Here is a 14,769-nt window from a genome sequence, read left to right as displayed (position 1 = left end):
ACTGAGTGCTTACTGTGTGTAAAGCACTGTACTAAGCACTTGAGAGAGTATGATATAACAATATAACAGACACATTCCCTGACCACAATGTTCTTACAGTCCAGAGGTGATGACAGATATTAATATAAATTACAGATATGTATATAAGTGCATTGGGGCTGGGAGAGGGGATGAATAAAGGGAGCAAGTCAGGGTGACACAGACGGGAGTCGAAGAAAAGGAAAAGAGGGCTTTTTTAAGGAAGGCCTATTTGAGGAGATGTGCTCTCAATAGGGCTTTGAACAGGAGAGGGTAATACATTGGGCTGAAAACTGCTTGCATTTAATACTGGAAACAAGAATAACCCCAGCAAGAATGACTTAGTAAGTGTCTACAGATTCGTGGTTCAACGGCTCCACAAATAGCAACACTTTACTGCAAAGAATGTTGGTGTTATAATTTTTATTGCTTGTTGTAGCATTGTAAATAAAATGGGTTTTAACACTGCAAGACTTATTTTGATTAGTGGTCTTTATGCCCTTCCAAGAATGGGGGTGAGCGTTGATCTGGATGAAAGAACAGCGCATTAATTTCAACCTCAAATGTGTTCAAGGTGTTAGTTTTTAAATGGATTTGGCAACCTATTCTTGAATGATGCGTGTGCTCAATGGTCTAATAAAGCATTTATCATGGCCACCTATTGTTAGTAGATATATAACTATTCTTGATCTAGCAGCGGTAACTAGCTAGTACAATTTCTTGTAAGTATTTTAGATGAGAAAAGTGAATTCAGGTTGAGGCAAGCCTTGGTCTAGAAATAAAATAACTTAATGAATAATTTATGGAATCGATAACCAATGCACTCCAAGAAGAGTGATAATAATCTGCTACAAATTCACAAATTCCCCACTTTTAAGCAAAAGATCTCAAAGACAAACCCATAAGATGGTCAATAATTTAGGTCATTTATAGAAACGTTTCTCTTCCGAGCTTTAGTGATCTTTTTCATTCAACAGGAGAAATCACTTTAGCATATTGACTAAAAAGACGAATCACTAAACGAGCTCCTTCCCTAAAATACAAGGAAACCAGTTGGAAAGGAAGGCAGGTATCACGGAGGCCTTTAAAAATAGCTAATGAAGCTTAGGCTAATCACTATACATGAGAAGGCAAAGAGAACATCTCTAGCATTAAAAACATTCAATGCCACACATAAAAAGAACAGAATGGTGAAAGAAACTGGGTTCCAGGAAATAGTCTCATTTTTTTATTTTTTCTTATCATTTTTGAATTCCAGATAGGGATCAATCAATCAGCTTACTCAATAGTATTTATTGAGTGCTTACTATTTGCAGAGACTGTACTAGGCACTCAGAAGAGAACAATACAACAGAATTAGGGGACACTTTCCCTGCCCATAACCAATGTACAGTCTAGAGGGATCATTTGACATTTGCTGATCGTACACAATAGATGTGGGCTTGATTGTTCTGGCCATCAGAAATACCGGGCATACATTCCTCTCAGACAGGATATCCGATCAATCATTTTAAATGTGATTTTCAAAGGTGCTATGGCCCCAGAATTTCATTGTCTTCCTTCTGCCCTCCCGCCTCCCCACTCTTTCTAATCAATGGCTGCTTCCTGATTCCTCTCCTATGGCAATTTAGTCATCATCATCAATCGTATTTATTGAGCGCTTACTATGTGCAGAGCACTGTACTAAGCGCTTGGGAAGTACAAATTGGCAACATATAGTCACTACCTCTTTTCAGGCGCTTACCACCAAGCTTTCCCAGAAGCAAGGATCAGTGCTTTATGGTAATGGTTTTCACTTCTGTGAAGAACTCATAAGAATCCTTCGCTCCTTCTCTGCCAATACCTGAGGCTTTCATGCCTCCAAAAGGAAGGTTCAGCTCTCTGATGAGCCAACAATTGGCCCACACCAGTCCAGACTGCAGTCTTTTAGCCACCCGGTGTACACGGCCAACATGGCTAGACCATACTGTAGCCGCCAGGCCATACTTAACGCTGTTGGCTCTTTGAATCACTTCCTCTTCGGTATCAAAGGCAACCACACAAGTTACAGGGCCAAATATCTCTTCCTGCATGCAAGGGGATTCATCCTTAATGTCAGCAATCACAGTAGGAAGCATGAAATAGCCCTTCTGGTTTCTGACGGGTAGGTTCAAGGTATCCACTCCTTCACCGCACAGAATCTGAGCCCCTCCATCCTGAGCCTTCTGGACATAATTCCTCACCTGAACAGGGAAAAAGTCAAATTTAAGAATACAGAACACGTGAAATGTTCGGGTTTCGGCCTCCCCTTAAAAATTCAAAAAACATTTCCCATTTGTTCACCTAGGAGAGAGAGAAAATTGTTTGGGCAAAACCAGTTCATTCTTTTGGATATCTTTGGGAGACAAGTCTTTCCTTAGATTCCGAAGGACAAAGAGCAAATTTCCATTGTTTTAACCTGGGCTTCTGGTTCTTAGATCTAGTTCAAGACAAAGGTCTGATGAAACGTTTTCTTGCTGACCTTACCGGGTGGGTGAAACAATGCGTAGGATTTAGTTCCAGAACATTTCTTCCCTCTCTCTCTCTCAATCAATCGATGGTATTTATTGAGCACTTAATATGGGCAGACCACTGTTCTAAGCACTTGGGAGAGTACACCACTCCAATTTTGAAGCTTGGAAGACAAAGACAGACAGGTCAGGCATGGCCTACTGGCAAGAGGATGAGCTTGGGAGTTGGAAGACCTGGGCTCTAATCCTGACTCTGCCACGTGTCTGCTATGTGACCTTGGGAAAATTATTGGGTGGGGGCACATGCCCGTGGCGCCCTTCCGCCCCCCCAAAAAACAGACACCCCCTCTGATAGAAAAGCAGTGTGGCTTAGTGGATAGAACACAGGCATGGGAGTCAGAAGGACCTGGGTTCTAATCCTGGCTCTGCCACTTGGCTGCTGTGTGACCTTGGGGAAATCACTTCACTTCTCTGTGCCCCGGTTCCCTCATCAGCAAAATGAGGAATATGACTATGAGCACTATGTGGGGCAGGGCCTATGTCGGACCCGATTAGCTGGAGAAGCAGCGTGGCTTAGTGGAAAGAGCCCGGGCTTGGGAATCAGAGGTTGTGGGTTCCAAGCCCAGCTCCACCACTTGTCAGCTGTGTGACTTTGGGCAAGTCACTTCACTTATCTGGGCCTCAGCTACCTCATCTGTAAAATGGGGATTAAGACTGTGAGCTTCAAGTGGGACAAGCTGATTACCTTGTATCTACCACAGTGCTTACAACAGTGCTTTGCAGTATAGTAAGCGCTTAACAAATACCATCATTATTATTATTATAAGTGCCTCATTTCCCTCATCTGTAAGATAATAATAATAATAATAATAATAATGGCATTTATTAAGTGCTTACTATGTGCAAAGCACTGTTCTAAGCACTGGGGAGGTTACAAGGTGATCGGGTTGTCACACGGGGGGCTCACAGTCTTAATCCCCATTTTCCAGATGAGGTAACTGAGGTACAGAGAAGTGAAGTGACTTGCCCAAAGTCACAGAGCTGACAATTGGCGGAGCTGGGATTTGAACCCATGACCTTTGACTCCAAAGCCTGTGCTCTTTCCACTGGGCCATGCTGCTTCTCAGCAGCAGATGGAGATTAAGACTATGAGCCCCACCTGGGACATGCACTGTGCCCAACCTGATCAGCTTGTATCTACCCTAGTGCTTAGTACAGTGCCTGCCACATAGTAAGTACTTAGCAAATACCATTAAAAATAAATAATAAATTAAGGGCATAACCTACTAACAGAAAAGATGTATCTAAATATTCCTCTCTTAAACCTTGTGTCTGATCATTGTTCACCTGAATGTCAAGGACCCTGTGAAGGTGCATTATGGTATTTTTCTGTTGCAATTATGTGAGAGACTCTAACAAGGACACTCATACTCATGGACACCGTCTCACAGTCAGCAGTGCCATCTATGAGCAGGAGGAGAACGCTACTAAACAAATACAAGGGCTGAAAAATAGCAACTGGATCTAATTAGATACAAAGATTCGAACTCCCACACACTCTCGGGGCCCTCACCTGTTTGGAGCACCATGGAAGCTGGTTTCAATTCCCCTTTTCCTCATTTACAGTGAGAAAATCTAAGACATGAGGCTAAACTATTAAAAAAAATACTCTTCTGCCTTGTCTTAATATGGCTCATTTTTCCAAGGAGGAGAATCAAATTAATCTGCTACCTTGTGAACTCCTTGAGGACAGGACATCTACTTACTCTACTGTACTCTCCCAAGCACTTAGTAGAATGCTCTCCACAGAGTAAATGCTCAATAAATGTGATTGCTGGAGTACAGGAGTGAAATAAGTGAGAGAGTAAAGCAGGGCACCAGAGAGTGTGTTTGACAAGATCATTTACTTTGCTGACTGTAGCGGTCTGAAATTCAGCGATTCCCCTGAAGTGCTTTTGCAATTTCTCACAAGTAGGATGCCTTTCCAAGTTCTCCCAAGGCCTCACCATGTCAGTCAAAGCTGTTCCTACTGAGAGCTCCCGCAGAGACCAGGAGACAGAGCCCTTTCCTCTCCATCCAAACTGCTACCTTGCTGGTTCAATCTCTCATCCTATCCCGACTGGATTACTGCATCAGTCTCCTCTCTGATCTCCCATCCCCCTGTCTCTCCCCACTTCAGTCTATACTTCACTCTGCTGCCTGGATCATCTTTATGCAGAAACGCTCTGGGCATGTTACTCCCCTCCTCAAAAATCTCCAGTGGCTGCCTGTCAACCTAGGCACCAAGTAAAAACTCCTCACTCTCGGCTTCAAGGCTTTCCATCACCTCACCCCCTCCTTCTTCACCCCCCTTCTCTCCTTCTATAGCCCAGCCTGCACCCTCCACTCCTCTGCTGCTAACCCCCTCAATGTGCCCCGTTCTCGCCTGTCCCGCCGTCGACCCCCGGCCCACATACTCGCTGTGGCCTGGAATGCCTTCCCCCTCCACACATCCGCCAAGCTAGCTCTCTTCCTCCTTTCAAAGCCCTACTGAGAGCTCACCTCCTCCAAGAGGCCTTCCCAGACTAAGCCCCCTTTTTCCTCTCCTCCTCCCCAATCCCCTGCCCTACCTCCTTCCCCTCCCCATAGCACTTGTATATATTTGTACAGATTTATTGCTCTATTTTACTTGTACATATTTACTATTCTATTTATTTTGTTAATATGATGCACATATAGCTTTAATTCTATTTGTTTTGACGATTTTGACACCTGTCTACACTTTTTTTGTTGTTGTTTGTCTCCCCCTTCTAGACTGTGAGCCCGTTGTTTGGTAGGGACCGTCTCTGTATGTTGCCAACTTGTACTTCCCAAGCCCTTAGTACAGTGCTCTGCACATAGTAAGCGCTCAATAAATATGATTGAATGAATGAATGAAACCTGTCCAGAAAAATCTCCCTCGGCTGAATTTCAAGACATGGAGAAAGACTGTTGGATTTCCTCTCTGATTTACTTTAGTCGGGTGGGGGTGAGCTAATACTAACCAGCCTCCTGATTCCCGTTCAACTCTGACCCCCTTCCCACTCCTACCCCAAGAGACAAGACATAGGGGATGTCTCTGAACTCCAGAAGTCCTTCCCCTTGAAACTGCAACTTCTGGGCTGTTATCCTCAAAGTTGGTCCAGCTTCATGGTCAGAGGAAATTCACAGCTGATGAAGTCCCATATGGTAAATTAGCCTTTCCCCAAAGAGGACGTTGCCAGACTGACATGAAATTATATGATGCTCCCCATTGGATTGTAAACACTTTGAGAGCAAGAGACCATGTCTATTAACTCTGCGATACTAACAATGATAATAATAATAATAATTTTGGTATTTGTTAAGCGCTTACTATGTGCAAAGCACTGTTCTAAGCGCTGGGGAGGATACAAGGTGATCAGGTTGTCCCATGTGGGGCTCACAATCTTAATCCCCATTTTACAGATGAGGTAACTGAGGCCCAGAGAAGTGAAGTGACTTGCCCAAAGTCACACAGCTGACAAGTGGCGGAGCTGGGATTTGAACCCATGACCTCTGACTCCAAAGCCCGGGCACCTTCCACTGAGCCACGCTGCTTCCCCAATGATAGGATTTGTTAAGCGCGTATTATGTGCCAGGCACTGTACTAAGCACTGGGGTGGATAGAAGCAAATTGAGTTGGACACAGCCCCTGTCCCGTGTCTCAATTCCCATTTTACAGATGAGGTAACTGAGGAACAGAGAAATGAAGTGACTTGTCCAAGGTCACTCAGCACACAAGTGGTGGAGCCAGGATTAGAACCCATAACCTTCTGACTCTCAGGCCTGTGCTCGATCCACTGCTCCATACTGCTGATATTCCCCCTACACTCAATAGCACAGCACTTACGTACACATCTTTAACTTATATATTATAAATTACTTATTTATATTCATGTCTGTCTCCCCCTGTAGACTGTAAGCTCGTTGTAGGAATGTGTCTTTTAACTTGCTATACTAAACTCTCCCAAGCACTTAGTACAGTTCTTTGCACATGGTATGTGCTCAATAAATACCACTGATTGAGCATACCCTCCCAGTCATTTAGAATAGTGGTCTGCACACAGGAAATGTTCAATAAATGCCATTCATTGATTACACTACCAGTATTCGATTCATTTCTGGATTTGTGAATTTGCTTTAATCAATACCTGCATCTAGGAGACTGTTTCAAAGAAGGCACGGTTTTAAAAAATTAAATAGTAAAAAATATTCTCAATATAATAATAATAGTATTTGTTGAGCATTTACTATGTGCCAACTGCTGTACTAAGAGCTTGAGAAGATATAAAATGATCAGATGGGACAGAGTTTCTGTCCCACAAGGGGCTTACAGTATGAGGGGGAGGGAGAACAAGTATTGAATCCCCATTTTACAATGAGGAAACTTGAGGCATTGAGTGACTTTCCCAAAGTCACCCAGCAGGCCAGTGACAGAGCTAAGATTAGAATCCAGGTCCTCTGATTCCTAGGCCCATGGTCTTCTCCATCGCTTTGGGGACCAAGTTATGCCATTCCAAGCAAGAAATCTTTCATGAATTCCCATCACACCTTAAAGATTCACTTACTTTCTGCAAATGCTCTTTACTTATCAGAGCTCCCACGCTGGCAGCTGGGTCAGAAGGCGATCCAACCTTCCACTGTTTGGTAGCATCTACAAATCTCTTCAAGAAATCCTGGTAAATGCTCCTCTGGACAAATATTCTGCTGGTACAGAGACAGATTTCACCCTGCCATAAAAGATAATCATGATGATAAAAAATGTAAGACTTGTAAAGCTCTTAATAATAATAATTGTGGCATTTGTTAAGCACTTACTACCTCTAACCTTTCCTCCCTGTAGACTGTAAGCTCATTATGGGTGGGGAACGTATCTACTAACAGTTGTAATTTACTCTCCTAAGCACTTAGTCCTCTCTCAGGGTCACACCTGCAGAGTTTCCAGTACTCTACCAGTCTTGACTATGGGAGGGAGAGTCAAGCAGAAGCTTAGCCATTAAATTCCTAGTTTGGGCCGTGGCTAGCGAGTGGAAGGCGATCTGCTACAAATCGAAACTCCCCTGTGCTGGGCAGCAGCAGCATGGGAGAGGGTCCACAGAGTAGACTCGCGGTTACTGAGCCGAAGGAGGCAATGGTTAAAAATTCTGTATTTTTACCAAGAAAACTCTATGGATCCACTACCAGAACAATCGCAGATGGAGGTGGGGCATTCTTGGAGAGATATGTCCACCGTGTCACTATGGATCGGAGACGACAACAGCATAAGACTAGAGGCACTTAGTATAGTGCTCTGCACACATTAAGCACTCAATAAATATGATTGACTGACTGACACTGATAGTATATGCCAAGAACTGTACTGAGCACAAGGTAATCAAGTCCCAATGAGACTCACAGTTTGGAGGCAGGGAGAGCAGAGATTGGATCTCCATTTTACAGATGAGGAAACTGAGGCATGGAGAAGTTAAACGGCATGCTCAAGTCACACAGCAGGTAAATGGTGGAGCCTGGATTGGAACCCATGTCCTCAGACTCCCAAGCCTGTGCTCTTCCCACTAGCACACAATGCTTCTATGTGCTAAGCGCTGATCTAAGTGATGGGGTAGACACAACTTAATCAGACAAGACACATTTCTGTCCTACATGGGACTCAACAGTCAGAGAGAAACCTTCATTTTATGCAGAGCTTTTTTTTCCAAAGCATTTTCACATGACTTGAGTCATTTTTGTTCTCAAAACATCCCTGAGAGGTAGGAAAAGCCAGGGGTTATCCCTGTTTTGCAAATGGGATAACTATTACATAAAAAGATCAAGTGACTTGTTCAAAGTTACACAGCAAGGAAGTGGCAGAGCTAGAATTAGAACTTGGTTTCTTCAAACCCACATTTATTCTCGTTCTACTGCACCAAAAGAAGAAAGGGTACAGTAGAAGGAATCGATTCCTGAATTTACCCAAATCTCCATACACACTATTCTGTTTCTTCCTACTAATTAGTGTACCTATCTTTAACAGACTTTATTTGGGAAGTGGTAAGAGAAGCAGCATGGCCTAGTGGGATAGAGCATGGGCCTGGGAATCAGAAGGAGCTGGGTTCTAATCCCAGCTCCACAACTGGTATGTTGTGTGACCTTGGGTAAATTACTTCACTTCGATGTACCTCAGTTACTTCATCTGTAAAATGGAGATTAAGACTGTGAGCCAATGTGGGACAGGAACTGTATTCAAATCAATCATCTTGTATCTAGCATCTCCTTGTATCCAGTGCTTAGTACAGTGCCTGGAACATAGTAAGCACCTAACAAATACCACAATTATTATTGTTACTGTTATTACTTTGTGGATTAGTGGCTCCTTCAGAGCAGGATTCTCTTTCAAATCTCCTCTGTGCCTAGTACAATGTGTGGCACAAAGTAGGCACTCAATCTTGATGAGAAGTATGATGATGATGGTAATAATTTACTGTTATTTCTTGATGCCTCTGGAAATAGGGTATCTGTAGCATACGTTGAACCCTACCCATTTACTCCCCCAAACTTCTCCCACAATTTGATTCTAGACTGTGAGCCCGTTGTTGGGTAGGGACCATCTCTATATGTTGCCAACTTGTACTTCCCAAGCGCTTTGTACAGTGCTCTGCACACAGTAAGCACTCAATAAAATACTACTGAATAAATGAATGATCATCATCATCATCAATCGCATTTATTGAGTGCTTACTGTGTGCAGAGCACTGTACTAAGCGCTTGGGAAGTACAAGTTGGCAACATATAGAGACAGTCCCTACCCAAAAGTGGGCTCACAGTCTAAAAGATCACTCTTAGCTTAGAGCTTAGAAACACATACTAATTTTTCACTAGTGTATTTCACATTTATTCTGGGCCAGCCATGTTTCAAGACCACAGTGAAATTAACATTGCATCTTTTCATTGGCTTCACAATCAAAATGACCCACTCACCCCAAGAGGAAGGCCTGGGTCAGAGCTACGGGGTTCATGGCTTGCTCCCTGAATAATCCATTTCTACACTAGCAAGATATTTCCTACTTCTGTTTCCCAGTCAATCAGTAGAGAAGAGATAATACTTTTAGATTGTGTGTACCTTTAGGGACAGGGAATGTGTTTAGTGTTTAATTCCCACCTGTGAATTTTCTACCCTCTGCCCCCCTGAACAGCCCTCCCATGTCACACAGTGAGAGGCTGGGAACCCACTCATTACACTTGTATCTACCCCAGCGCTTAGAACAGTGCTTGGCACATAGTAAGCGCTTAACAAATACAATCATCATCACCATCGCTGTTAAAGGGAATGAGGAAAACCCCCAAAGAGCCCTATCCTGGGGCTCAAGAACAGCCACGGTCCAAGACCCTCCCCGGAAACCACGGGGTCACAGCTGACAGGGCCGGGGTTACCTTGCTGCAACTGGGAACCGAGGCTTGGCTAGAGCATCATACATCCTAAATAAAAAGAAAATCGTAAGGCGTCTAGATGGGTAGCAGAGGCAGATGAGGGCAGGCCCTCGGCCCCATCTTACTGACCGGCAGGAGTACAGATCTTCCAGACTGGAAGCTCGTTGTGGCAGGGAATGTGTCTGCTATAGATTTATATGGTGCTCTCCAAAGCGCTTAGTACAATGCTCTACACACAGTAAGCGCTCAATAAATATGATTAACTGACTGACTAATAAAAGTAATAATTGTGGCACTTAAGTGCTTACCATGTGCCAGGCACTGTACTAAGCAATCAATCAATCAATCAATCGTATTTATTGAGCGCTTACTATGTGCAGAGCACTGTACTAAGCGCTTGGGAAGTACAAATTGGCAACACAAAGAGACAGTCCCTACCCAACAGTGGGCTCACAGTCTAAAAGGGGGAGACAGAGAACAGAACCAAACATACCAACAAAATAAAATAAATAGGATAGAAACGTACAAGTAAAATAAATCAATCAATAAATAAATAGAGTAATAAATATGTACAACCATATATACTTATATACAGGTGCTGTGGGGAAGGGAAGGAGGTAAGATGGGGGGATGGAGAGGGGGACGAGGGGGAGAGGAAGGAAGGGACTCAGTCTGGGAAGGCCTCCTGGAGGAGGTGAGCTCTCAGCAGGGCCTTGAAGGGAGGAAGAGAGCTAGCTTGGCGGAGGGGCAGAGGGAGGGCATTCCAGGCCCGGGGGATGACGTGGGCCGGGGGTCGACGGCGGGACAGGCGAGAGCGAGGTACAGTGAGGAGATTAGCAGTGGAGGAGCGGAGGGTGCGGGCTGGGCTGGAGAAGGAGAGAAGGGAGGTGAGGTAGGAGGGGGCGAGGGGATGGACAGCCTTGAAGCCGAGGGTGAGGAGTTTCTGCTTGATGCACAGATTGATTGGTAGCCACTGGAGATTTTTGAGGAGGGGAGTAATATGCCCAGAGCGTTTCTGGACAAAGATAATCCGGGCAGCAGCATGAAGTATGGATTGAAGTGGAGAGAGACACGAGGATGGGAGATCAGAGAGAAGGCTGGTGCAGTAGTCCAGACGGGATAGGATGAGAGCTTGAATGAGCAGGGTAGCAGTTTGGATGGAGAGGAAAGGGCGGATCTTGGCAATGTTGTGGAGCTGAGACCGGCAGGTTTTGGTGACGGCTTGGATGTGAGGGGTGAATGAGAGAGCAGAGTCGAGGATGAGACCAAGGTTTCGGGCTTGTGAGACAGGAAGGATGGTAGTGCCGTCAACAGAGATGGGAAAGTCAGGGAGAGGACAAGGTTTGGGAGGGAAGACAAGGAGCTCAGTCTTCGACATGTTGAGCTTTAGGTGGCGGGCGGACATCCAGATGGAGATGTCCTGAAGGCAGGAGGAGATACGAGCCTGGAGGGAGGGGGAGAGAGCAGGGGCAGAGATGGAGATCTGGGTGTCATCAGCGTAGAGATGATAGTTGAAGCCGTGGGAGAGAATGAGGAGCACTGAGGTGGATACAAGCAAATTGCTTTGGACATAGTCACTGTCCCACTTAGGGCTCACAATCTCAATCCCCATTTTACAATGAGGTTACTGAGGGACAGGGAAGTGAAGTGACTTGCACAAGGTCACACAGCAGACAAAAGGTGGAGCCAGGATTAGAACCCATGACCTCCTGACTCCCAGGACCGTGCTATATCCACTGTGCCGTGCTGACTAGCAGGGCACTCCCATCTTCCTCCCTTCAAAGCCCTACTGAGAGCTCACCTCCTCCAGGAGGCCTACCCAGACTGAGCCCCCTTTTTCCTCTCCTCCTCCCCATCCCCCCGCCCTACCTCCTTCCCCTCCCCACAGCACCTGGATATATTTGTACAGAATTATTACTCTATTTATTTTACTTGTACATATTTACTATTCTATTTATTTTGTTAATGATGTGCATATAGCTTTAATTCTACTTGTTCTGACGATTTTGACACCTGTCTCCATGTTTTGTTTTGTTCTAGACTGTGAGCCCGTTGTTGGGTAGGGGCCATCTCTATATGTTGCCGACTTGTACTTCCCAAGCGCATAGTACAGTGCTCTGCACACAGAAAGCGCTCAATAAATACGACTGAATGAATGAATCTACCTGGTTAGCGAAGCTGGACCGGACAGTGGTGGCGATGCATTCGTCCAGGTTGGCATCCTCAAAGACAATGGCGGGGTTCTTGCCCCCCAGTTCCAGTGAGAGTTTCTTGCAGTATGGGGCACTCTGCTGCATGATGCGCTCGGCCGTGAGCGTGCTGCCAGTGAACGAGATCAGGGGCACCTCCGGATGGGACACCAGCGCCTCTCCTGCTTTGGGTCCGCGCCCAAAGACAACGTTCACCACCCCGGCAGGAACACCTGAATAGAACATAATAATAATAATGATAATAGCAATGGTATTTGTTAAGCACTGTTCTCAACACTGGGGTAGATACAAGGTAATTGGATTGGACGCAACCCCTGTCCCATACGGGGCTCACACTCTTAATCCTCACTTTACAGATTAGGGAACTGAGGCACAGAGAAGTCAAGTGACTTGCCCAGGTGCTCTATATTCAAGAGCAATTTAAAGGTAGAGCAGGGTCCCCTGCATGGGATGACTGGGGCTCAGACATCCTGCTGGTGAGTGAGAGGCCCCAACCAGCGAGAAGCAGCGAATACGGCATTCGTCCTCGACCCGTCCGCGGAGCCTCGGCTTATGGAGTCACCAGGGTGACTCCCCAAAACCAGGACAGATACTTTCCTTAAGCTCAAAGACAAAGATGCCCACAGGCCTTTAGTTCTGCCCTCTTATCCCATCCAAAGTTCCGATTTCTTCTTAGTTTTCAGGGAAGGAGAAGGACTGTGTGTGAATGCACGTCAGGTGATAGTGAGTTTATTGTCTCAAGCAGAGACGGCCGCAAAATTTTGACGCAAAAATTTGCTGAGCACACCCAGGCTACCAAATACTGCACTGAGCACTTAAGGGGAACGGTGAGAAAAGGGCCCTGACTTTAAGGAATTGACAACATAATGAAGGAGACAGAATGGACAAACCTATAGCAAACAGAAGTATGAACAGATATACACAAGCATTTCCAACATTTCCAGTGATTGTGGAGAACAGAAAGGTGAGAAGAAACTGATTGAGATGGCATATTTACCACACAAGGAAAATGAGCTCATTTTAACCAGCATGATTGCTTTCTTTTATGGAAAAGCATTAGCATTTTGATTATGTCTCAGTGGGCCCGGGAGTTCGGAAGGCAAAAGAAATGTGCGATGGCAAATATTTCTCATTTTCCCTCTCATCATTCAGAGCAAATTTTAACAGCATTTTTAGAAGGATCAGCCCTTTCGCTTGGAAGGAAATGATCTTGGTCAGAAAAGAAAGAAATAAAAACTTTAGCAAAAAAAGCCAACTGCTGAGTTTCTTGACAATCATTAGGCCTATCTAAATGAATCTGGGGAGGTGGAGACCAGCTGGCAGATCGTGTTCGGGATTACAAGACAGAACACAAAGAAAGAGAAGACTCTAGAGCTAGTCATCTTGGGCAGGCCAGGAAAGCAAGCACACAGTTGGTGTCTCAGGAAGGAAAGTCACTGAAATATAGAGATTTTACCCCTACCACAGAAGGAGTCTGTTATGACCATCTGGGATACAAAGGCTAGAGGAACTGCACATTCACTAGAGGAATTGTGCATTCTGATCACAAAACAAGTATAAAATGGATTACCAGCCTTTCTGTCTTTTTTTTTTGTAGAGTTTGACTCTGAAAGTAGGCTAGGAAGAAATGAGCTACCTGAAAACTGAGACTTAAACAACTATGCAGATAACTGAAAATACAAAGAGCGTTTTCAACCCTCTCCGAGGAGAAGAAAATTCTCTTGTTTTAGCCAAGGACTCACTGTGCCTTTGCCAGTTTTAGAAGCACTTGGGCACCTGCACAAAGCAGAATGGATTTCTCCAGAAGCCAGACTGGAGACTGGATTTCCCCTCAGGGAAACTAGAAGAAATCCATGCCACTTTTGCAGGTGCTCAAGTGAAAAAAAAAAATGGTTCATGGACTGCCCCAGAAACCAAGCTGAATAAACTCCTCTGAATGGATCCAGAGTGACTGTGGGGGGAACCCATAGTACATGTGCACCTGCCTAAGTGACTGGAACCCAACGCCCAGATTGTCTGACTTTATGAGAAGTAGGGTTTCTAGGTCTTTCACTCTGAGGTAAGTTCAAGATTGCCAGTGTGCCCCTGCACAGGTCCAGCTGCATTAGTGCACTTGTGGTGATTGTGTAAGTTTCTGAGGCAGGTTAAAAGAAAGGATGAGGGATGGCAATTTGAAAACATCAGATGTGGGGAGAGTTCATGACAAATTCTGGGTTCAGAACAATGTCATTTTGAGATTGGCTCTGAAACACACATTATACTGAACAAACGAAAGGGGAAATGCCAGAACAACACAGCAAAACCTCGTGAAAAGTGAGTGTACAAAGACCATTTTGAAAAGTGAGGTCTAGACCTACTCCTCTTCCTCATTCCAAGATCCGTTTCCCCTTCCCCTTAAAGAAGGAATAGTTTCTCTGCTGTCCCTAACCTTTCCCTCTCTGTCAAAGGCAGGTTATTTGGGGAGAAGCCACAACTTTTTGCTTCCCCTGTGATTGAGCAGTAGTTCAGATTTCTGCATGAGTTTCATGCTTCTGACTAAACCTTCTCATTTCTAATAATAGCAATTGTGGTATTTGCCAAGTACACACTACATTTTTTTTCTCATG

At 44.8% G+C, this 14,769-nt stretch overlaps 1 protein-coding gene across 2 annotated transcripts in view; it reads right to left on the bottom strand.

Moving 5' to 3' along the window:
• Positions 1-1,350: 1,350 nt before the first annotated feature.
• The window catches only part of ALDH8A1 (aldehyde dehydrogenase 8 family member A1), a 45,949-nt gene continuing 32,530 nt past the window's right edge, over positions 1,351-14,769 (bottom strand). For both annotated transcript variants that reach the window (XM_038770730.1, XM_038770735.1), the window contains 4 exons: positions 12,119-12,375; positions 7,115-7,276; positions 1,741-2,240; positions 1,351-1,652 (listed from right to left, as the gene is read on the bottom strand). In XM_038770730.1, coding sequence (XP_038626658.1) covers positions 1,788-2,240; positions 7,115-7,276; positions 12,119-12,375 — 872 coding nt within the window. In that variant the 3' untranslated portion in view covers positions 1,351-1,652; positions 1,741-1,787. The remainder of the gene's footprint in view (positions 1,653-1,740; positions 2,241-7,114; positions 7,277-12,118; positions 12,376-14,769) is intronic.

Source organism: Tachyglossus aculeatus, chromosome 2 (genome assembly GCF_015852505.1).
Source record: "Tachyglossus aculeatus isolate mTacAcu1 chromosome 2, mTacAcu1.pri, whole genome shotgun sequence".
Classification (NCBI taxonomy): domain Eukaryota; kingdom Metazoa; phylum Chordata; class Mammalia; order Monotremata; family Tachyglossidae; genus Tachyglossus; species Tachyglossus aculeatus.
Note: the sequence above shows the minus strand (reverse complement) of the source record. Positions and strands in the feature narration are given on the sequence as shown.